The sequence below is a fragment of the Amphiura filiformis genome, chromosome 6 (assembly GCF_039555335.1).
Source record: "Amphiura filiformis chromosome 6, Afil_fr2py, whole genome shotgun sequence".
Lineage (NCBI taxonomy): Eukaryota > Metazoa > Echinodermata > Ophiuroidea > Amphilepidida > Amphiuridae > Amphiura > Amphiura filiformis.
Genome location: NC_092633.1, coordinates 38,723,219 through 38,747,579, shown reverse-complemented (window position 1 = coordinate 38,747,579; position 24,361 = coordinate 38,723,219). Strand labels below are relative to the sequence as shown.

Sequence of the window (24,361 nt, the reverse complement as noted above, 5' to 3'; positions counted from 1 at the left end):
TAGCTTTGCACATCGTCATCATCCCTATATCTTCGTGTCAAAAATTGCCGTGATAGTACAGCGATTCCTCTCGTTTTTCAACAGCTACACATCGCGATTTTGTTCGAGATAGGCCGAGCGACTCAGGCTAAGCATACCATGACTATCATATGAGATACAACAGAGTTTCTATATTCTACACATTATTACGATTTGTGCATGCTCTAGTACCCCATATGATGTTTCTATGACAAGAAAATCGATTTGTTTTCAGGTAAACCCAGGGTTTTGTTTTGTTCCCAGTACACTCACTCGAAAGCAATACACTAATTAGCGGGGCCTTGCAGCTTGCTGTGGATATCTTTTACTGCATTTTAAAAGTAAAAATTTTGAAATCCAAAGTAAAAATATGATATATTTAATTTTGAGAATTACAATTGAATATATGAATACAAAAGCCACCTAAGTCCATACTTTGGCCAAATTGAGTTAAGCATGGGAAATTGTTGCTATACATAGGCCTGTCATATGCATGAAAGAACAACTCAAATTCATTCTCTGTGTCTATTGGGCATGTGAAAAATAGCATGTATGAAAGAATCGCCCAATTCCATGATTTGAGTCTTGTAACACATTGATTGAAATCCAGTATGTATAAAAGTCCACTTGTAACACATTCATTGCTAGAGAATGACTTTTGAACAAAAATGGGTTTAATAAAGGAAAGTGTGTGGTTTATATTACATGGCAGAATGCTTATCAACATTATACATACCTGTGTGCTTTATTTTGTATTATCTTACTAGTGGTAATCTCATTCTAACATTGTTGGCTTTGTATATGATTCAAAAAGTCCAAAATTTAAAATGAACCCCACGAAGTCCCTGAAATGCTAATCGTCATACCTAATACAGGTTAATCCACTCATTTACACGTAAAACTTACCATATTGACCAGGTAAATCTAACTGAAGGAATTAAAATGATACACGGGTTTTTCTCTCAAAATAACTTCGCATGGACTTAGGTGGCTTTTGTAATCATGTATTCAATTGTATAAAAGAACACATTTAGCCCATCCAGCTGCTTGTATAGAATATTCGATCGTGCATGTGTATATCACAATGCATATGTAAACTTTCTTTATCTGTGTCAACAATAGAATATTGATCACCAACGGAGTATGGAGCGGGATATGAAAAAAATATTTATAATACAGGGCGTTGACACTGTGCTTTGTCAATATCATATTGAAAATCATGCACATTATAATGCTGCGCTAGCATGGGCGCATCATGATTTGAGCTGTGCAAAGGGCTGTTGGAGATGCAAAAGAAATTCAAATATACAATAATGTCACATTGCATCTCTTGCCATTTGATGAGTTTGCACATGTAATGCAATTGTAGCAAGTTCAATCAGTCAACGAAAGCACATACGAACAATATAATGACTTTCACTCACAAATGATATAATAGTTAATCTTCCTTAATTTCATTGTATACGTTTTCACCTGCCAGACCCGCCAAATCCTATGTGATCGGATATGAAGAGCTTTGTTTCAAACCCCTTTACTTGAGCAATTTTGAGAACACATCAAAAATCATCAAAAAAATCACTGATAATAAGAGGGTTTGCAACAAAAGCAGCTTTTGGCAGGATAATCATCTTAACCCAAGCATCCCACCAAAAGCTGCTTTTGTTGCAAACCTCCATATATCTGTACTTTTTTTGATGATTTTTTTTTATGTTTTCTCAAAATTGCTAAAGTGGATGTAAGGGGTTTTGAAACAAAGCTCTTCATATAGAGAACACGGACATCAAACTTCAGTATCTTGAACAAAATACAAAGTGTTGCAAATTCAGGCTAAATATACATAAATCATAGTATATTTGTATTTTGTATCTTGTATTGAAGCCAAGTATTTTAGAATTGTGTGTGCCTTTCGGACACCTTGTATCGTGCAAAAGTTCTTTTAAAGTATTTTATCAAAGCCATCTTGACGGGACTAAAGCAAGCATCTGTTTCTCAAGGGATGTATTCAAAACCGAACCGCCGTCCGACCTGTCTGCTTTTTATTCGAATAATGTGTCTTGTTGCTGTTGTTTGTTGGGAACAAGAGAACGCGGTTTATAAGCGTCGATTCCGCCAGGGCGTGGTCGGGTGGATTTGCAGCCATCACCACTTAATTGCAGCTTGATCCGATCTGATCTTGTTCTCTGTACTTTGTGTCTTGAAAGTATAACTGCTGTAATCGATATCATAACTACAGTTTTTGTTCTGTTCTTTAATTTTATATATGAAAACAGAATTGAAGATCTGGCGACAGCTGAGCTACAAACCAGTGTTATTACACCAGACGACGAAGAACCAAAGACATCGGAACCAGTACGTAGTCATGACAGGAGAACAGACAGCGAAGCTCCAAAGTCATCGGAACCAACACCTAGTCATGACAAGAGATCAGACAGCGAAGATCCAAAGACATCGGAACCAACACCTAGTCATGACAGCAGAATAGAGAAGGAAGATCTGACTTCGGAACAAAAACCTCGTCGTGTCAGGTGGCCAAAAGATAGTGAACCAACCAAGAGACTAATAATAAACACCTTATATCAATGCAAACAGTGCTCAACAATATGTGAAACATTTCGCAAGTTCAAAACCCATTATAAAACACACGTGGAATCGCAAGAGAACGCATGTATAAAGCACGGTGATACTACGCTTTACACTAATCTGTTTCGCTGTACCATATGCGACAAACTCGTCAACAAATCTGAAATTGAACCTCATCGCCGTAAACATAAAGAAGTGGTGAACAAGGTATGTGACTTGTGTGGAAAGTTCTTTACTGTTCGTGGTTCCTGGCACAAACACTTGAGAACACATGAGGCAGAGAAAACTGGCAATCGATGGGTCTGTAAAATATGTGGTAAAACTTTCCACTTACGTCACTCGTTAACATCCCACATGAAATATCACTCCACAGAGCGCCCTCACGTGTGTGAAGTGTGCGGCAAATCATTCAAAATTGCAAATGCTTTAAGACGTCACCATCAAATTCATATGACTACTAAGCCATATGCGTGTCAATTCTGCGGCAAAGGATTTACTCAACAGCAAAATAAAAGAGGCCACGAGAGAATGCACACAGGAGAGAAACCATTTCAATGTGATATGTGCAGCGCCGCCTTCACTCACAATGGAAGTTTAAAATGTCACAAGAAAACTGCTCATGGTATTGACATGTCGAAAGACAGGAAATGTCTCGAATTTGATGAGATTAATATACGTGATCCAAAAATGTATGAAAAGTGCGGATAAAATCATCTACAGAAGGAACATCTAGCATCAGTTCTCAGGATGAAAAATTTCTGGAAACGTATGAAAAGAGGGATCAAGGACAAATTCATCGAACAAATGCGTCATTGCAAACACATAGGCAACATGGCCAAGGCAATGTATCAACTGCGTCTCACTCTTATACACCGGGATCTGTAGAGAACGTGCAGTCTACTAGTGACATGGCTTCCATGCTTACAACCAGTACTGCTTCTGCATTGGATGGAACTCCCAGCGATTTAACCTCAACCTGTTCACAGAACACTGGAAATCATGCAACAGTTGATGCAGGAAATGTTTATACCGATTTATAGACTTTTGCTCATTTCAAACATTTCGTATTTCATAAACAAGATTTCGGATTTTTGTATTTGTTGTTAGGTTCCAAACTTACATGACGGAGCTTGAGTGTGTGGATGTGTGCAACATCTGAAATGTAAAAAAGCCAATTACATTGCGATCCGTCTAAAATATCTTCATCTGGTAAGACTTAACAGAAACAGTTGAAATGAGGACTAAATGAAACAATATACTCATGCGTAGTTAGTTATAGAATTGGATGAACGATTGATAGTTGCTGATAATGGTAAGGTGTCCGATGATAGTTTCTTTCCCTCTCCCTTGCTGATAGGCTATCAACATAGAAATCACCGATGTTAAAGGTCCGTAACCCGATCGACAGCATCATCCCCCCGAATTTTTTCATTGTTGATGAGGTTTTGGTATCACATGATAGATACTATTTTTCTCATTACTATCCTGAAATTTGACGCTCCAAGTTGATGTATTTCCGGAGAAATCATGAAACACAGCGGCTTTTACAGGCTACCAGTTTGTAAATACTAAAACTTACTTCGGATTTCTGGGTAGGGAATGAATTGCGAGATCATGAGTCTCCTCAACAGCTACTTTGGTTTCGCGTCATACACATTCTGTGAAAAAAGCGAACCACACTAACTGCTGAGGAGACGGTGCGCCGTATATATTTATAAAACTTCCACGTCGGACGTAGTGGGCCGAATAGCTCAATTAGTTAGCGCATCATGCTTCACCCGTGAGGTACCCGGTTCAAAATCCGGTATCGGAAGATTTTTTTCCTCTCCATTTTTAACCCAAACCTTTTTATATTCATTTGAAATGTACATATTGCAAGGGGAAATATATTTTGTTTCCTTTTTTTCTGAAACAGTACGAAAAAACAACAAATATTTTCCGTTCAATACGGGCCGGGCATTGTACAGCATGTCAGCATTCGTCATACGAACGGGAATTGTTGTTGTTGCTTGCCTGCCCAGAATGCAATTCACGTATACCAAGTTATTGGATTGCAAATTTGACTATTTATTCACATTTACGCTGAAAATGCTCTCGTTTTTTACAAAGCAGCATAAAGGGGGCGATATTTGATATTATTATGTAATTTTAAAGACAATCCATATCCAAAACCAATAGCGTTACCCCCTTTAAGGTTGAGTGGCAATAACAAACGGATATTCCGAATAGAGGCATCATGAGAATTAGGCGATATTTAGCTTGTTTTCATTGTTGAAAGGGATTCAATCATGTTTCACCGTTGTTCATCACCGATTAACAACTCGCGTCCAGCGCGTCTGCATGGTTTACTTCGCTCAGGCGATGTAAACCACGCGGACGACGCGTACGCATCGTTGTTAATCGGTGATAAACAACGGTGAAACATTATGATTGATTCCCTAATTGTATGTCGGCGCTCGATAACATAAAATATGTGTTGCTGTTGATTCTGTGTACGTATTGCAGGCTTACTTTTGATCATTGAAAATAAATAACTGCAGTTAATTTTATTAAACAGAATATTGTCGCTGTTAACGTCACAAAAGTTACCAAAGAACAACGTATAGTTGGAAGCACGTGTGGCCGAGTGGATAAGGCGCCCTACTCATAATCCATAGGTTGCGAGTTCGAACCCCGCTCGTGCCAACGTGTTGTGTCCTTGGGCAAGGCACTTTGTTCTCATTGCCTACTGGGGGATGGGATTGGGTTTGGTTGGATGTTTGTATAGTTGTTTGTTTCAATGTTGCAATTTTGGCGCTGATTAAGCTGCTGCCTGCAAATTGCATTGTGTCTGTTTAGGTGTGTTTAATGTACAATTCTAGCAATTTGACCTGCGGGTCACCATTAGAGTTTGTAATAAAACCTTCCTTCCTTTGATATTATACATCATAATGTTTTCTTTTAATGTTTATTTTGGCTTGTTTCAAAATAAGCGAAAATCATTTCGTGATCCTAGCATCCTCTTTTTATGACATTTTGCAGTTGATATCCATGAAAAAAGGTTATTCCCAAAATTTCAGTTGATTCCGATTTTGTGCGTATTGCGGTTGCGTCATCCCATCACGTGGGATACATGCATGAGCAGTGGATTTGCTTTGTTAGATTTTGTGGGATTTGTAATGTCCAGAATACAGTTATAATGATTTAGCTTGATATTAACAACACCGAGAAATTAAAAAAAAAATAGTATTCGATAATACTTATGTAGATGGGGTAACATATATATAATTATTAGGAGTTGTATGACACTGACGAATGTCTGACTTTCATTTATTCTTATGTCGGCCACATGATACATTCATTGTACATATTAATTTTGTAGCGTAAGATAAAATTCCATCTTGTTCAGATTGGGTGCCACAAGTTTCACGCTCTGCGTCTTTGCGGCATCCACATCTCTTCACTTTTCATGTTCTTATTGTGTTTCTATAAGTAATCTCATCATGTTTTCCTTATCTTTAATTTCCATTTGTATAATTTTGTTGTGAATTGAGATGAAAACAAATAAACTAGAACTTGAAGTGTCATATCACAAACTGTCCAAAGAAATATTGGTGTTATGAACAAATTTAAATACTTCCTGGACGTATTAGGACGTATACTCCATTCTTTGTATTGTACTCTTATCATACCTTATCTTACGGAATTATGTGGGAACACTTAACCAGTAAATAGCAATAAACTCTGGATAAACATGTAAAAGTTCAAAAGTGGGCGATTAGAATAATAATTCGCCATAGAGGTAGTGATGTAACAGGAATAATTACCAAAGCGATATGACTTCACAAGCCACCAGGCTTGTGATACATGTTTGAATTCCCTACCAAACACTAGAGGCGGCCTGTACTCATCACCAGTACGTACCACAAATGATAATAATAGAGTTTGCGATTTTAAGTTTGTAAATTTACTTCAACGGCAACTTCACATAATTATATCGATTGAATTTCTTGCTCTGTTTTATGAGCGTATGATTGGTAACCGCGCCAATAGCGTGTTGTCGCTTAAACTTAGGACATATGTATCAATGGGCGATCAAAAGCATAGCATGTATAAGCGACTGAAGCAGAATTTCTCCCTTTTATTTGGTCAAGTAGGTTATTGGTCACACTTCAAGACAAAGTCTTTACCTTGGGCGCTTCGTTTGAATAAACATGAATGGACTTCCCCAGGCGATGACCCTATCAACAGGAGATTATGTCGGGAGCCAGCGCTAATCTCATCATACGGGCGTGTACAATTGAAAATTTGTTCAATTTTAATCCAACTGGAAACAATTAATCAATTTGAGAAACGTTGCATTGTTTTGGATGTTTTGTTACATGGGTAACGTTACACAATAGGTCAAGGGTAACATAGAGAGGCCTCAATGATTTTGATCATTGTTGGTGTGTAATAAACCATCTGATATAGGTCAAACTATACTTTTTGACAAGAGTTATACATTGGTATGGTTTTTGTCAAGATTCGGCCAACTTTGAAAAATGCACCCGCTGCATTAGCGGTCATTTTGGATTTATGCAAATTAGGGACTGTTCCACTACGGGGATTTTCGTGGATTTCTGATGTGTTATTAAGTTTCTGAAATGAATGGTGGTTAAATGGATTGTGTTGCATTTAGTGGTGGGTGATGTCATACTTTGACTAGCCCATGATAGTAGGCGTATATGATTTAATGAAGGCTGAGTTATTAAAGTCAACGTTAGCTTTATCAATATCATATTTCCATTTTACAACACAAAGCGTAATGAAACACCAATTTTTTCTTTTCCCCTCCCCCTTCCCGCCTCCATATTCTCCCCTCCCTCTCCCCTCCATCTATGCTTGCTCTCTCAAACTTTATCTCCTCCTAAAATACCCCCACTCCCACTCCAGGGCACTTCCATTTCTATCTCCACAGTGGCGTTGTCACTGGTTTTCATTTAGGAGGGCATGGGGAAGCGACTTTCAATGGAATACCTTATTGACAAAATAAATCACCTCGGCCAGCATTCCTGCTCTAATCGATAGCATCATGACAGTTTTTGTTTTGTCTTTTGATTTTATTTATGAAAACAGAAATGAAGATCGGACGGCAGCTGAGCTACAACCCAAACCCAGTGTTATAAGAACAGACAGCGGAGAACCAACGACATCAGGACCAACACCTAGTCAGGACAGAAGAACAGACAGCGAAGATCCACAGACGGGACCAACACCTAGTCATGACAGGGGAAAAGACAACGAAGATCCAAAGACATCGGAACTATTGTCTAGTCATGGCAGGAGAAGAGAGAAGGAAGATACAAATACATTGGAACCCAAACCTCGTCATGTCAGTAGCATAGTGAACGAAGATCGGACATCGAAAAAAAGGTTTCGTCGTGCATGGCCACAGAAAAGTGAACCAATGTATAAACGAACAACAACAACCTTATATCAGTGCAAACAGTGCTCAACAATATGCGAATCACTTGCCGATTTCAAAATTCATTATGATACACACGTGGACTTGGCGCAAGGAAACGCAGGTATAAAGCCAGTGCGCGGTGATACGACGCTCTACACCAATCTGTATCGCTGTAAAATATGCGATAAACTCGTCAATAAATTTGAAATTGAACCTCATCGCCGTAAACATAAAGAAGTGGTGAACAAGGTATGTGACTTGTGTGGAAAGTTCTTTACTGTTCGTGGATCCTGGCACAAACACTTGAGAACACATGAGGCAGAGAAAACTGGCAATCGATGGGTCTGTAAAATATGTGGCAAAAATTACCATTTACGCAACGCGTTAACATCCCACATGAAATATCACTCCACAAAGCGCCCTCACGTGTGTGAAGTGTGCGGTAAATCGTTCAAAGATGCATATGGCTTGAAACGTCACCATAGAATTCATGTGACTGCAAAGCCATATGTCTGTCAATTATGCGGCAAAGGATTTACTCAACAGTATAATCTCAAAGGTCACGTGAGAATGCATACAGGAGAGAAACCATTTCAGTGTGATATGTGCAGTGCCGCCTTTACTCACAATGGAAGTTTAAAATGTCACAAGAAAACTGCTCATGGTATTGATATGACAAAAGACAAGAAATTTATCGAATTAGATGAGATTAATCTACGTGATCCAAAAATGTATGAAAGGGTGCGAATAAAATCATCTACAGGAGGAACTTCTGCCATCAGTTCTCAGGATGAAAAGTTTATGAAAACGTATGAACAGACGGATCAAGGACAAATTCATCGAACCAATACGTCATTTCAAACACATAGGGAACATGGCCAAGGCAATGTATCAATTGACATGATTGCGTCTCACCCTTATACACCAGCATCTATAGTGAACGTTCAGTCAAATTTGGCGCCAGACACTAGTGACATGGCTCAGTGCAAGTCTCTTAAAACCAGTGCTGCTTCTGCATTGGATGGAACGCCCAGCGATTCTTTGGCCTCAACCTGTTCACAGAACACTGGAAATCATGCAACAGTTGAGGCTAGAAATGTTTATACCGATTTATAAGTATTGGCTCCATTCAAACATTTCGTATTTCATAAACGGATTTTTTATTTTTGTAAGTGTTGTTTGGTTCCACACTTACATGACGGAGCCTACTGGGGTGTGTGGATGTGTGCAACATCTCAAATGTAAATAGACAATTATATTACGACCCGGCTTAATTTTTTTAATGAAAATTACTCTCTTTGTCCTTGTAGATGGTAATGTCACGACGTTTAGCTGTCTCTGCTATTTTGGGAGACTACTTGTTTGTGTCCTTCATCCATTAGGACTTCACAGTCGTTATGCTCTTTTGTGGGACGTTTGCGTAGTTATAGAATTGAATGAACGCTTGACAGTTGCTGATTATGTTAAGGTACTCGATGATATTATCTTACTGTCTTCAAAAGATGCGTCCTTTAAAAAATAGCTGTAATTTTTTTTATTATTCAGAAGAATTTGTGTTACTCAGAAAATGTTCAAAAATGTTTAGGCTACAAAAACATTGTTATGTCTCAAAGCCAATGGTAGTTTCAAAAACGAATGCGGAATGCGTTTTGGGTGGGTTTTTTTTAAAGATTTTTTCAAATTAAAATGTCATTTTGAAGTGTTCACAAGTACATAACATAAAATTGCGTTTGATTTATACAATTGAAGTACAAATTGCTTTAAACCTGAATAATGCGAGTATCACATCAAGTAATTTTTCTTCAAAATTTGTCTCAGAATTTCATGATTTTACGACAAAAAAATGGGGGCAAATAAAAATGAATTTGCCGTTTCAGCATGGACGCGCTAAGAAGAAGTTTGCTCGCCCCTTTCGGAAACATGTCCCGGAGAAACCAGCTAATACCGTGAAAACCATCGATTACCCCTTTAGGTTCGGCTGCACAATGACGCACTCTCTTTCTAAATACCCGTATAGTAATTTATATGTAATAAAATGCAGCGAATGAACGTAAGTAAAATTGAAACCCGGGCAGTTCTGGATTTGCGCACTGATTTAATCACTTATCATGTGCTGATCCATTTTGGGGTGTATTTGTAAATATAATGTCCACAGAATTGAAACAATAATGTTGTATTAAGGGACCGTTCACATCGCATTATTTTCACCCCCCATGAAAAATGTACGCCAACCCATAGAAAATAATGTAAACTCATGTTCTACGATCAGCCTCCCCTTTGCATCTCCCCCCCCTTACAAGTGTTTGTGAACGGTCCCTAATGTATATTAGTCCTGTAATATGTAATCTTTTCATTACAACGAAAGTTTATAGCTATATGATATAACCTGAGTTTGGATTCTTTGTAAATGTCACATTTCAGTGTGGTTACATCTGGACATTTGAAAGTAATTTGTGATTGTACAGTGTTCTTTTTTTTTATTTTAAAGAAAATTTTGTAGCTGTTAGTGTTATTTTACGTGTGCTCGCAAAAAGCAAGGCATAATTGAGGCCAACGATATTATACAAAAGTTCACTTCCATTGTTTTGCATTGCTTGTAAGCTAAAATTTAAACAATGTTATATTAAAAGAATTAAAACATATTGTTGCTGTGTTTCATTCAGTCATTCATTCAACATTTTTATTTCCATATCAAATAAATACAAAATTACATATATCAAAATCACACAATATTAAATTAACAAAATACATCAAATTCAGTAAAACAACTTAATTACAACAATTAACAAGACATGTTATGGAGGAGAAGGATGTAAGGCCAAAGAGGTTTGTAAAAAGCCTTCCCCTATAAGAGTGAAAACAAAAACAAACAAAAAATATTTTAAAATCTCCGAGAGCTCATGTGTTTGTACTGCTCGTGAACATATTACGCAGCCAGTTTGGTTACGCGTAACCAAACTGGCTGCGGAGGATACTACTATTCATATAATGTACGTCATCAGTCTGCTGCATTGGAAATCAATTTTGCTTCGAACTCTGAAAAGGGCCGTACGAGCCAGCATTTTACTAACACAAATTTGTCTTTTTTTTCAGGAGAAATACGAATAAAAAAATTACAACGCGTGTCAACTTGTAATAGGCATGTCCACTAAAAATTGAATTACTTTTAAATTGATTCAGACTTTACTTGTTGGCTGGGAATTGATGAAAGAAACATTTTGGCGTTTAAATAATTTCAATCGGACGTTTCTTTCCAGAGATATGACCTTTCGAGTGTCACGCTTTTATATAGGGCTGCTAGAACATGTTAAAAAGTCCAAAATGGAATACTAACAGAAAGTACAATTTTAAGGTGCTTTTTCTTAATGTATTTATTAACCAGCGTTATCTGGAACATGATATTTGCTTATAACCACATGAAATAAGATCATCCTGAAAATTTAATCGATTTTGTTGATATACAACAAAAAATATAAGACCTCAAAACCCATGGTTTGTTTGGTGGAACCTCAAGTATGATCATAGATGGCTGCCATGGAAAATATCTCCATAGAGGAGCTGAACAATAAGTGCCTTTTTTCAAATGAATAGCGGCAGTCTTAAACATTGTTCAATCTTTTAATGTCAGCACATTTTATCTTCAAAAATGATTATATTTCATCATGATATAAGTTTGGTAACATTAATCACTACCAATTTTGAGAAATTTGCTCCAACTCAAATGTTATCTTTACTACATTGAGCAATATACTGTGTGTGCATGGACGCCATGATGTAGCATATCTAAAATGGACATGGTGGTCAGGACTGCATAATTTGAGATGGGTTTTGGCAGGCTTAAACATTCTTTAATTTCTTAACATCCTGTACATTTTGTCTTCAAAATAGTTACATTTTATGACTATGTAAGTTTGCTTGTCTGAATCACTACAAATTCGGAGATAATTACGTTTGAACACCTGATGCACGGAATGGTGTCACTTCAACATGTTGTAGTTCTCATCTCATTAAATTTGTCTTTAAAAAAAGTTGATCTCTTCATGAAGGAAGGTCCTCTCTATTTACTGACCAATCAGGAAAAAGTTTGGTTAATGTTTTCTGGTGGAATCAGGAATTTCTTGAAACACCCTGAAATAGGCCTACATTTGGATCAAAACAAGTATGTTCGCCATTTAACAGGCCTGGGATTTCTTGTATCGATCAATTTCTCCATAGACAATACGTGTGTGAGTGTACGCACACAGTTAATGAAAAATCGTTCTAGTGGCAACTGTATTGACAGTGGGCATCCCTACTTGTAATGTAATAATTATTCTCTGCGAATGGAGTTAAACTTGTTTTTGCAATAAATATGCCCTTTAAAACATTGTATTTTTATTGAAAAATGGGTGCAATGTGACTTCTGTAATGACTATTAGAAATTGTCCTTATTGCCCACTTTTGAAACTTGACAATTTTGTCTATTTCCCTAGATAAGTATACCATAGTTCAAATATGGCAAAATAAGGGTACAGTAAAGAGTGAATAGGGAGCACGGTGGCCTAGCGGAACGGGCACTGACTCACAATCGGAAGGTTGCGGGTTCGAGCCCCGGCGACGCCATCGTGTTGTGCCCTTGAGTAAGGCACTTTATCTCGATTACTCCTCTCCACCCAGGTGTTTAAATGGGTACCGGCATTCTTAAATGCTGGGAAGGTAACGGACTCGCTGTAGAGGAGGTGTAGCGATCCCCCTATAGCAATATTAGATGGAGGAGTCTGGCCCAATCGCCCATGAAAGAGAGATGGGCACTCCGATCACTGTTTATATAGGATCGTCTCCTTTACCTTACTTACTTAAAGAGTGAATAATGTTGTCTTGACTGTTCTTCTTGTTCGAATACTGGCCAACACCCTGATGGAGTCAAACGGTCAATGCTGCAACAAGTTTATATATGCGAACCCTGGCGATGGTTTAGTACACACTCTAAGTGTGGAAAAAATGAAATTCCCCTGGACAAAGAACTTACTGCTTATTGTCTGGCTGCGAAGGTTAATTGTGGAATTTTAGGTTGTGCGCTTAAGTCTAAACAGCAAAGTCCTCGAGATGTTGTTAAAATTGTTTATGGAATTAAGTGGGCAGTAGTGGAGCTACCACCTGTTAGGTGTACATCGCCGACCGATAACCACGGGTGTAACGCTGGCCTGGCCAATGAAATCATGCGTAGGTTGGTTGCGTCATCCCATCACGTGGGATGCATGCATGAGCAGTGGATTTGCTTTGTTAGATTTTGTTGGAGTTGTAATGTAATCAATTCAGAAGTTTTATTCGGCCAACGGATCCACCGTAGGAAGTTATAATGATTTATCTCGATATTAACTGCCATTTTTTTAAAAAAGATAGTATTCGATGATACTAAAATAAATGGGGTAAAAGATAATTTCTAGGAGTTGTATGAAACTAGGAAGTGTCATCTCACAAACTGTCTAAAGAAATATTGGTGTTATGAACAAGTTTAAATACTTCCCGGACTTCTTCTTTATATTGTACTCTAATACCTTATCTTACGAAATTATGTGGGAACACTTGCAATAAACTCTGGTTATACAGTTTGCAAAATAAACTTTGAAAATTTACTTCAACTTCACGTATATCGATTGGATTTCTTACTCTGTTTTACTTCAACGCGAACGTCTGATTGGTAACTGCGCCAATAGCGTGTTGCCGCTTAAACTCGGGACATGTGTAAGCGACTGCAGCAGAATTTCTCTGTTTTGTTTGGTCAAGTAGGTTATTGGTTACACTCCAAGACAATTTCTCGCCAGGCGATGGTCCTATCAACAGGGGATTGTGTGGGGAGCCAGCGCAAATCTCATTATCATTAAATTTATTTCTAAACTTGCTTCAATTAGTTATTCTTATAGACTAGTCAAATTAAGAAAAATAGGCGGTTTAACTCGCCACTAATTGCAACAGAACCCATTTCATCACCATTTCAGAGAATCATATTTAATAACACATCAGAAGTCCCCGAAAATCCAAGAAGTGGACCAGTGCTTAATTTGCATAAATACAAAATGGCCGCTTAACTTTGTAATGGCACCCACTGCATAAGCGACCATTTTTGATTTTATGTAAATTAGGTACTATCCACTACGGGGGACTTCTGGTGTGTTATTAAGTGTGCTTCTCTAAAATGAATGGTGACTAAATGGATGCTGTTGCAATTAGTGGTGATTTCATACTTTGACTAGCTTATTATGATAGTAGACGTATATGAATTAATGACGGCTGAATTAGCTTTGTCAATTTTGTATTTCCATTTTACAACACAAAGCGTAATGAAACATCAATTATTTCTTTCCCCTCCTCATTCTTCTCTCCCTGCCCCTCCTGTTTCCCCTCCCTTCCCGTTTCCATATTCTCCCATCCCTATCTCCTCTCCATCTATCCTTGCTCTCTCAAACTGTATCCCTTCTATAATACCCCACTCCCACTCCCACTCCAGGGCACTCCTCCCAGTGCGTTGTCACTGGTGTTCTTTTAGGAGGGCATGGGGATGGCGACTTTCAATGGAAAACGTTATTAACAAAAATAAATCACTACGGCCAGCATCCCTGCCTTAATCGATATCATCATGACAGTTTTTGTTTTGTTTTTTTAATTTTATTTATGAAAACAGAAATGAAGATCCGACGGCATCTGAGCTACAACTCAGTGTTATAAGAACAGACAACGAAGATTCAAAGACATCGGAACCATTACCTTGTCATGACAGGAGAACAGACAGCGAAGATCCAAAGACATCAAAACCAACACTTAGTCATGACAGAAGAACAGACAACGAAGATTCAAAGACATCGGGACCAACACCTAGTCATGGCAGGGGAACAGACAATGAAGATCCAAAGACATCAGGCCTAACACGTAGTCATGAAATGAGAATAGAGAAGGAAGATCTGACATCGGAACTAAAATCTCGTGTCAAAATCAGATGGCCAAAGAAAAGTGAACCAATATACAGACATACAACAAGAACATTATATCAGTGCAATCAGTGCTCAATAATATGCGAATCATTTGGCGATTTCAAAATCCATTACGAAATACATACAGAATCGCAAGAAACCGCAGGTATAAAGCCAGTACACGGTGATACTACGCTTTACACCAATCTGTATCGCTGTAAAATATGCGACAAACTCATCAACGAATTTGAAATTGAACCTCATCGCCGTAAACATAAAGAAGTGGTGAACAAGGTATGTGACTTGTGTGGAAAGATCTTTACTGTTCGTGGTTCCTGGCACAAACACATGAGCACACATGAGGCAGAGAAAACTGGCAATCGCTGGGTCTGTCACGCGTTAACATCCCACATGAAATTTCACTCGACAAATCGCCCTCACGTGTGTGAAGTGTGCGGTAAATCATTCAAAAATACAGCTGGATTAAAACGTCACCATAAAATTCATATGACTGCTAAGCCATATGTCTGTCAATTCTGCGGCAAAGGATTTAATCAACAGTATAATCTCAAAGGTCACGTGAGAACCCATACAGGAGAGAAACCATTCCAGTGTGATATGTGCAGTGCCGCCTTCACTCACAATGGAAGTCTAAAATGTCACAAGAAAACTGCTCATGGTATTGATATGTCGAAAGACAAGAAATTTCTCGAATTTGATGAGATTAATCTACGAGATCCGAAAATGTATGAAAAGGTGCGAATAAAATCATCTACAGGAGGAAGTTCAACCATCAGTTCTCAGGATGAAAAGCTTCTGAAAACGTATGAACAGACGGAACAAGGACAAATTCATCAAACCAAGACGTCATTGCAAACGCATAGGCAACATGGCCGAGGCAATGTATCAATTGCGTCTCACCCTTATACACCAGAAGTATCTGTAGAGAACGTTCAGTCAAATTTACCGCCAGACACTAGTGACATGGCTCAGTGCAAGTCTCTTAAAACCAGTGCTGCTTCTGCATTGGATGGAACGCCTAGTGATTCTTTGGCCTCAACATGTTCACAGAACACTAGAAATAATGCAACAGTTGAGGCTGGAAATGATTATACCGATTTATAAGTATTGGCTCCATTCAAACATTTCGTATTTTATAAACGGATTTTTTTTAAATTTTTGTAAGTGTTGCTTGGTTCCAAACTTGCATGACGGAGCCTACTGGGGTGTGTGCATGTGTGCAACATCTTAAATGTAAAAAAGGCAATTATTCTACGACCCGGCTTAATATATAAAAATGTTGAAATGAGAGAATAAATGATATCAGGAAGAAAGAGAAGTTACTCATTGGTAGAACACCAGCGCTGTCACCTTCGTGGCCTTATTTCACCCTTATGATGAGCACTTCATTAGTTTGTTCTTGTGAAGGTGGGTTGGGAATAGTTCCTTGGACTGTGTTTCTACTCTTTACTTACAAACAAACAAAATCAACTTATACTTAAGGGATGATGTGCACCAAAAACACTTTTTCTTATTAATCCTGCTAGACACTTTATATATGGTGTCAAGGACACATGCGTTGAATAAGAGCGAAAACTACAATAATTACTTAATTTGCATATATTGGCGGCCATGATGGATTATTGGATGTCGGATATTAAAACAAAAGAGTCCAGGTACACAACGAAACATGTTAGAAACCTATTTTTTAATGACAGGACATTTTGCTGTCTCTACTATTTGGGAAAGGACTTCCCAGTTGTTATGGCCTTTTGTAAATACGTTTGCGTAGCTATAGAATTGTATGAGCGATTGACAGTTGCTGATTATGTTAAGGTATTCGATGATATTATCTTACCATCTTCAAACGATGTGTTCTTTAAAATAATAGCTCTAATTTTTTATTAGTCAGAAGAATTTTTGTTACTCAAAAAATGTTCAAAAATGTTTGACAAGGTTTAGGCTACAAAAAAGTCTCAAAGCCCATGGCAGTTCCAAAAACTAATGCGGAATGCGGTGTTGTTGTTGGGGTTTTTTTTGGGGGGTTAAAGATTTTTTCAAATTTAAATTAAAATTAAGATGTCATTTTCGTACATAGCATAAAATTGCGGTTGATTTACACAATTGAGGTACAAATTATTTTACACCTAAATAATGCGAATATCAAATCAAGTAAATTTTTTCTCAAATTTGTCTCAGAATTTCATGATTTTACGACCCAAAAAGGGGGAATGAAAATGAATTTGCCGTTTCAGCTCAAATGTACGCGCTAAGAAAAAGGAACGCGCGGCTTTGAGACAACAATTTTTTATTTACCCTTAGAAGTTTGTTCGCTCCTTTTGGAAACCAGCTCATACCATGAAAACCATAAAATTGAAATGAAATGAAATGAAATGAAATTACCCCTTTTTAGGTTCAGCTACCCAATGACCTACTCTCTTTCTAGATACTGTAGGCCATATAGTAACTGATCATGTAGTAAAACGCAGCGAACGAACATAAGTACACTGTTACAAGTGTTTGTGAACGGTCCCTAATGTATATTAGTCCTGTAGTAGGTAATCCTTTCATTACAACAAAAGTGTGTAGTTATATGATATAACCTGAGTTTGGATTCTTTGTAAATGTCACATGTAAGTGTGGTTTAATCTGGACATTTGAAAGCGATTTGTGATTGTATTTATAGAAAATATTGTAGCTGCCAGTGGTATTTTACGTGAGCTCGCAAAGAGCAAGGCATAATTGAGGCCAACGATATTGTACAAAAGTTTACTTCCATTGTTTTGCATTGCTTGTAAGCTAAACTAAATTTAAACAATGTTATATTAAAATAATTAAAACATATTGTTGCTGTTTTTCATTCATTCATTCATTCATCATAAATACAAAATTACATACATCAAAATCAGACAATATTAAATTAACAAAATACATTAAATTCAGTAACTTTTTTTACAACATTAACAAGACATGTTATGGAGAAGGCTGTAAGGCCAAAGAGGTATGTAAATAGCCTTCCCCTATAAGAGTAAAAACATAAAACAAACAAAAAATATTTTAAACAAATTTATAAACCATAGTAGTCTGTTTTGTGTCTTCCCAATTTCTCGTGATGGAGGTCGCGCTTTATATACATCAATGAACATCAAAAGATTTCTCTGAGAGCTTATGTGTTTGTACTGCTCGTGAACGTCCCACACAGCCAGTTTAGTTACGCGTAATCAAACTGGCTGCGGAGGATACTACTATTCATATATTGTACTTCATCAGTCTGCTGCATTGGAAATCAATTTTGCTTCGAACTCTGAGAAGGGCCGTACGAGCCAGCATTTTATCAACACATTTTGTCTTTTTTGCAGGAGAAATACGAATAAAAAAAATTGCAACGAGTGTCAACTTGTAATGTAAAAATTATTCTCTTCGAATGAAGTTTTTGCAATAGATATGCCCTTTAAAACTTTGTATTTGGAAATGGGTGCATAGTACATGGTGTTACGTAACCCAGTGCAAAATTTGCTACATTAGTGGAACCAAGGCTTTTTAGCTTCTGAATACCCCTACGAATAAAAGTTGGTTCCATTTTTTCGAATGTATCTTCGGCGGCCAATTTGAAATTCAAAATGGCCACTATATTTAGCCTTTTTTAAAGCAGTATTTTTCCCGAAAGCGCACAAAGTTATATTTTTCTTAATGATTATTTATCCTTCAGCAGTATGACTTCTGTAATGACTATTAGAAATTTTATTGCCCACTTTTGAAGCTTGACAAGTTTGTCTAAATAGGATTTACAAGTATTTCCCCAGATAAGTATACCATAGTTCAAATATGGTAAAATAAGGGTACAGTAAAGAGTGAATAATAAGACTGTTCTTCTTGTTCGAATACTGGCCAACACCCTGATTGGGTCAAACGGTCAATGCTGCAACAAGTTTATATATGCGAACCCTGGCGATGGTTTAGTACACACTCTTGTGGAAATAATGAAATTCCCCTGGACAAAGAACTTACCGCTTATTGTCTCGCTGTAACCCGTAAGAAACTCGCTGATCCTGGCTGCGAAGGTTAATTGTGGAATTTTAGGTTACCACCTGTTAGGTGTACATCGCCGACCGATAACCACGGGTGTAACGCTGGCCTGGCCAATGAAATCGTGCGTAGGTTGGTTGCGTCAACCCATCACGTGGGATGCATGCATGAGCAGTGGATTTGCTTTGTTAGATTTTGTTGGAGTTGTAATGTAATCAATTCAGAAGTTTTATTCGGCCAACGGATCCACAGTAGGAAGTTATAATGATTTATCTTGATATTAACAACCACCGCAAATTAAAAACAAAATAGTATTCGATGATACTGAAATAGATGGGGTAACAGATATATAATTTCTAGGAGTTGTATGACACTGACGAATGCCTGACTTGGAAGTGTCATATTAACTGTATCACAAACTGTCTAAAGAAATATTGGTATTATGAACAAGTTTCTCTCAAACTTTATCCCCTCCTATAATATCCCACTCCTACTCCAGGGCATCCCCCTCCCCAATGGCGTTGTCACTGGTTTTCATTTAGGAGGGCATCGGCGCGGAGGCGACTTTAGGTAAACGTTATTGACAAAAATAAATCACTGCGGCCAGCATCCCTGCTCTAATCGATATCATCATGACAGTTTTTGTTTTTGTTTTTTAATTTTATTTATGAAAACAGAAATGAAGATCTGGCGACAGCAGAGCTACAATCAACTGTTATAAGAACAGACAACGAAGAACCAAAGACATTGAAACCAATACCTAGTCATGGCAGGAGAACAGACAGCGAAGATCCAAAGTCATCGGAACCATTACCTAGTCATGACAAGAGAACAGGCAGCGAAGATCCAAAGTCATCGGAACCATTACCTAGTCATGACAAGAGAACAGACAGCGAAGATCCAAAGTCATCGGAACCATTACCTAGTCATGACAAGAGAACAGGCAGCGAAGATCCAACGTCATCGGAACCATTACCTAGTCATGACAAGAGAACAGACAGTGAAGATCTAAAGTCATCAGGACCAACACCTAGTCATGGTAGGGGAACAGACAAAGAGGATCCAAAGACATCAGGGCCAACAAGTAGTCATGAAACGAGAATAGAAAAGGAAGATCTGACTTCGGATCAAAAACCTCGTCGTGTCAAAATCAGATGGCCAAAGGGTAGTGAAAAGACGTACACACGAACAACGATCACCTTATATCAATGCAAACAGTGTTCAACAATATGCGAATCATTTGGCGATTTCAAAATCCATTATGAAACACATGCAGAATCGCAAGAAAGCGCAGGTATAAAGCCAGTGCGCGGTGATACTACGCTTTACACCATTCTGTATCGTTGTAAACTATGCGGTAAACTTATCAACGAATTTGAAATTGAACGTCATCGTGCTAAACATACAGAAGTTGTGAATAAGGTGTGTGATCTCTGTGGGAAGACATTTACTGTTCGCGGTTCCTGGCACACGCACTTGCATATGCACGAGGCAGAGAAAACTGGCAATCGATGGGCCTGTAAAATATGTGGCAAAATTTTCCATTTGCGTAACGCGTTAACATCCCACATGAAATATCACTCCACAGAGCGCCCTCACGTATGTGAAGTGTGCGGCAAATCATTCAAAATTGCAAATGCTTTAAGACGTCACCATAGAGTTCATGAGACTACTAAGCCATATGCGTGTCAATTCTGCGGCAAAGGATTTAATCAAAAGTATAATCTCAAAGGCCACGTGAGAACCCACACAGGAGAGAAACCATTCCAGTGTGATATGTGCAGTGCCGCCTTCACTCACAATGGAAGTTTAAAATGTCACAAGAAAACTGCTCATGGTATTGATATGTCGAAAGACAAGAAATTTCTCGAATTTGATGAGATTAATCTACGTGATCCGAAAATGTATGAAAAAGTGCGGATAAAATCATCCTCAGAAGGAACATCTACCATCAGTTCTCAGGATGAAAAGAATGAACAAGGACAGATTCATCAAACCAAGACGTCATTGCAAACACATAGGCAACATGGAAAAGACAATGTTTCAATTGCCTCTCGCCCTTACATACCCGCATCTGTAGAGAACGTGAAGTCAAATTTACCGCCAAACACTAGTGACATAGCTCAGTGCATGTCCCTTACAACATGTACAACTAGTGCTGCTTCTGCATTGGATAGAAAGCCTAGTGATTCTTTGTCCTCAACCTGTTCACAGAACACTGGAAATCATGCAACAGTTAATGCAGGAAATATTTATACCAATTTATAAGTATTGGCTTCGTTCAAACATTTCGTATCGTATAACAGGTAATTTGTGTAACGGATTTTGGATTTCTGGATTTTTGGATAACTGTTGTTATATTTTGAATTTTGGTTAACAAATTAACAGAAACTTTGGCCATTGAATGAAAACAATGTACTCGTGCGTATTTAAAGAATTGAATGAACGATTGATTAAGTTTGTGATAATGTAAGGTGTTCTATAAAATTTCATTTCTGTCTCCTGAGGATGCAATGAAATTCTACCGTGCGGCAACAATTCTGATACGCAAGTCAGCAAGACGAATTATACAATGTTCATATTAATATTGAGCATGACGCCACCGTGAATGTAATTTTTTTAAATAATCTATTTAAAAAACTTTATTCCGCGTAAGTTCAAAGCTCAAATTAGACCTTGGGGAAATTATTGCATATTTTTATATTTGTACTGTAGCTCTGAAGATGACATAAAACAGGCCAAAGAGAAAATGCGCATCACAAATTTTGGTTAATGTTTCTCCCGGTTTTGTGCTGGATTGGTACGCCACTGGGGAAATAGTTAACTCACTTTGGTTTTAGCGTTGCTATATGATAGATATTAGCATAGCTACGACTATATTTCCACACAGTGGCGTAGCCAGGGAGGGGGGGGGGGGGGCAGGGGGCCGGTGCCAGTCATGGCCGTCGGTTCATGTAAGGCCGTCGGTAGACGGGAAGGCGTTGGTGAAAAAAAAATGGGTTAACAATAGACTGTTTTTTACCCAGGGTGACAGAAGAAAAGTGGGGAATTATAAAAAAAAATAATGAAAAATTGTGAATGAAATTGAATTTTACATAAAAATTAAAAATTTTGTGTTTTTATGTTGGTACCGCCTATAATCCTTTCTTTTCTTTTTTTTTTTTTTTTTTGCTCTTCACTTTATCAAACCATGCAAACAATTGTTGGGTCAACAAATCACAACTTCCGTCGGCAAGGTGCCCCCCGGCTACGCCACTGTTTCCACAGATGAGGAGCAGTTTCAACTGCTTTGTCCAATGGTTATTCATGTGGAATAAAATTACTCTCACCAACATAGTCAACTCCACAATACCGTGAAATACATCTTTTCTGTAACCTTATCATGACGACTGCGTTGCAGTTTAACGCAGTGAATCCACGATCGGGATCAACATAAGAAACATTGAAATTCAATTTTGCAGTTGTGGCTTATTATATGTGAAGCATGAATGGTACTTCCTTTTAATCACCTGGTTTGTTTGTAAATACTAGGCATTCTAAAAACAATAATGTTCTGTTTATTGTATTAAACCACATTGCTGTTGTGATCTTTTGCTGACTGCTAAAGCTTTGCCTAGTTAATTTTTGTGTTGGTACATGTTTTATGTTTTCGTTTGTTTGTTTGTGTTTGTAAATACTGCACTTTGTGTGCTAAAGTGCTCTTTTTATTATACTAAATAGTGTAGCTGATAACTTAATGAGCTTCCAAAGAGCAACGTATAGTTGAGGCCAACAATATTGCATGCCATAACTTCTACATTCCATGTTTGTTTCGTCTTGCGTAAAAGTAAGCTAAAATCGAATAATATGATTAAGGGGCGGGGTATGAACGTTTGGACAGTATTTATTGTGGGACATTAGAGCACATCAGACATATCGAATTGCATTCTGAATACGAAAATGTCCTTCTGATATCAAATAATTTGGATTTTTTGAAATACGCAATGTAATCATGGTAATACACATTTTATGGCAAATGATTAAAAATTGATATTTTTGATATTTAACCGTACTCGAAGTAAACTTTAGAAATCTGATGATTTATACTTAAAGTGTATGTAGGTGGGATGAAAAACCGACGATCAATTGAAAATGTTGACCTTTCGTATTGAAGGTATGGTTTTTTTCCCAAAACACGAACCAAAATTGTCGTCTGCAAAAGGTCTTTTGGGAAAAAAAATCCATATTATCAATATGAAAGGTCAAAATTTTCAATTGATCGTCGGCTTTTCCTCCCAGCTACATACACTTTAAGAATATATCATTAGATTTATAAAATTTACTTCGAGGACTGTTATATATCAAAAATGTGAAAAATATCAAATTTTAATAATTTGTCATAAAATGTGTATTATATCGTGAATTTCAAAAAATGAAAATTATTTGATATCAGAAAGACATTCTTCGTTTTCAGAATGCAATTCGATATGTCTGATGTTGCTCTCATGTCCCACCAAAAATACTGTGGAAACGCTCATTCCAGATCCCTTAACTAAATGTAATTGTACGCTCTCACTAGCAAGGTCAACACAAATCCTATGTGATGGCTAACATTAGTATCGGTTGACAAAATACGAATCTTACATTTCTTAATCCTGGACTAAAATCACAGTCTGATTAATGCTGTGGGCGCCATTGTGGTTTGGTTGTTACTGTGACACCTTGTATTGCGACCCAAAGTAAATTCGAAATGGGTGTGTCTTTCTTGCAAAATGTGTTTGCGGGACTATTAAACAAGCATCAGGGAAGGCTTCAAAACCAAATCGTCGTCGACCCGAATGCTTCGTGGCCGAACCGCCGATTTGGTCTGGTTTCCATTAGAATGTGGTTAAAACGTCGGTCCCGCCAGGGCTCGGGCGGTTTGGTTTGAAACCATCCCTAACGAGACGTCAATGACAACCTGATCCACTCTGATCTTGTACTCGGTATAACATGTCTTTAAAATAACTGCTCTATTCGATATCATCTTAAATGTATCTTTGGTGTCTTTTTATGAAAACAGAACTGAAGATCCGGCAGCAGTTGAGGTTCAACCCAGTGTTATAACAGACGGTGTAGAACCAAAGACCTCGGAACCAAAACCTTTTCATGTCAGAAGAAAAGACAACAAAGATCGAACGACACCTAGTCGTGACAGGGGAACAAACAATGTAGATCGCAAGATGTCGGAACCAAAAGATAGCCATATCAAAAGAACAGACAGCGAAGATCAAAAGACACCAGCAGCAACACCTAGTCACGACAGTGGAACATACAACGAGAATCCAATGATATCGGAACCAAAACCTAGCCACATCAGAGAATCATGCAACGAAGGTCCAAT

At 37.8% G+C, this 24,361-nt stretch overlaps 1 protein-coding gene across 2 annotated transcripts in view; it reads left to right on the top strand.

Moving 5' to 3' along the window:
• LOC140155397 (uncharacterized) overlaps positions 1 to 24,134 on the top strand; it is a 127,627-nt gene extending 103,493 nt beyond the window's left edge. The window contains exons 5-6 of one of the 2 annotated variants that reach the window (XM_072178227.1): positions 19,677 to 21,305; positions 24,041 to 24,134. In XM_072178227.1, the coding sequence (XP_072034328.1) occupies positions 19,677 to 21,267 (1,591 nt within the window). In that variant the 3' untranslated portion in view covers positions 21,268 to 21,305; positions 24,041 to 24,134. Of the gene's footprint in view, positions 1 to 7,695; positions 9,563 to 19,676; positions 21,306 to 24,040 lie in introns of those variants that run through there. The other variant, XM_072178231.1, reaches the window with a different exon arrangement.
• The last annotated feature ends 227 nt before the right edge of the window (positions 24,135 to 24,361 follow it).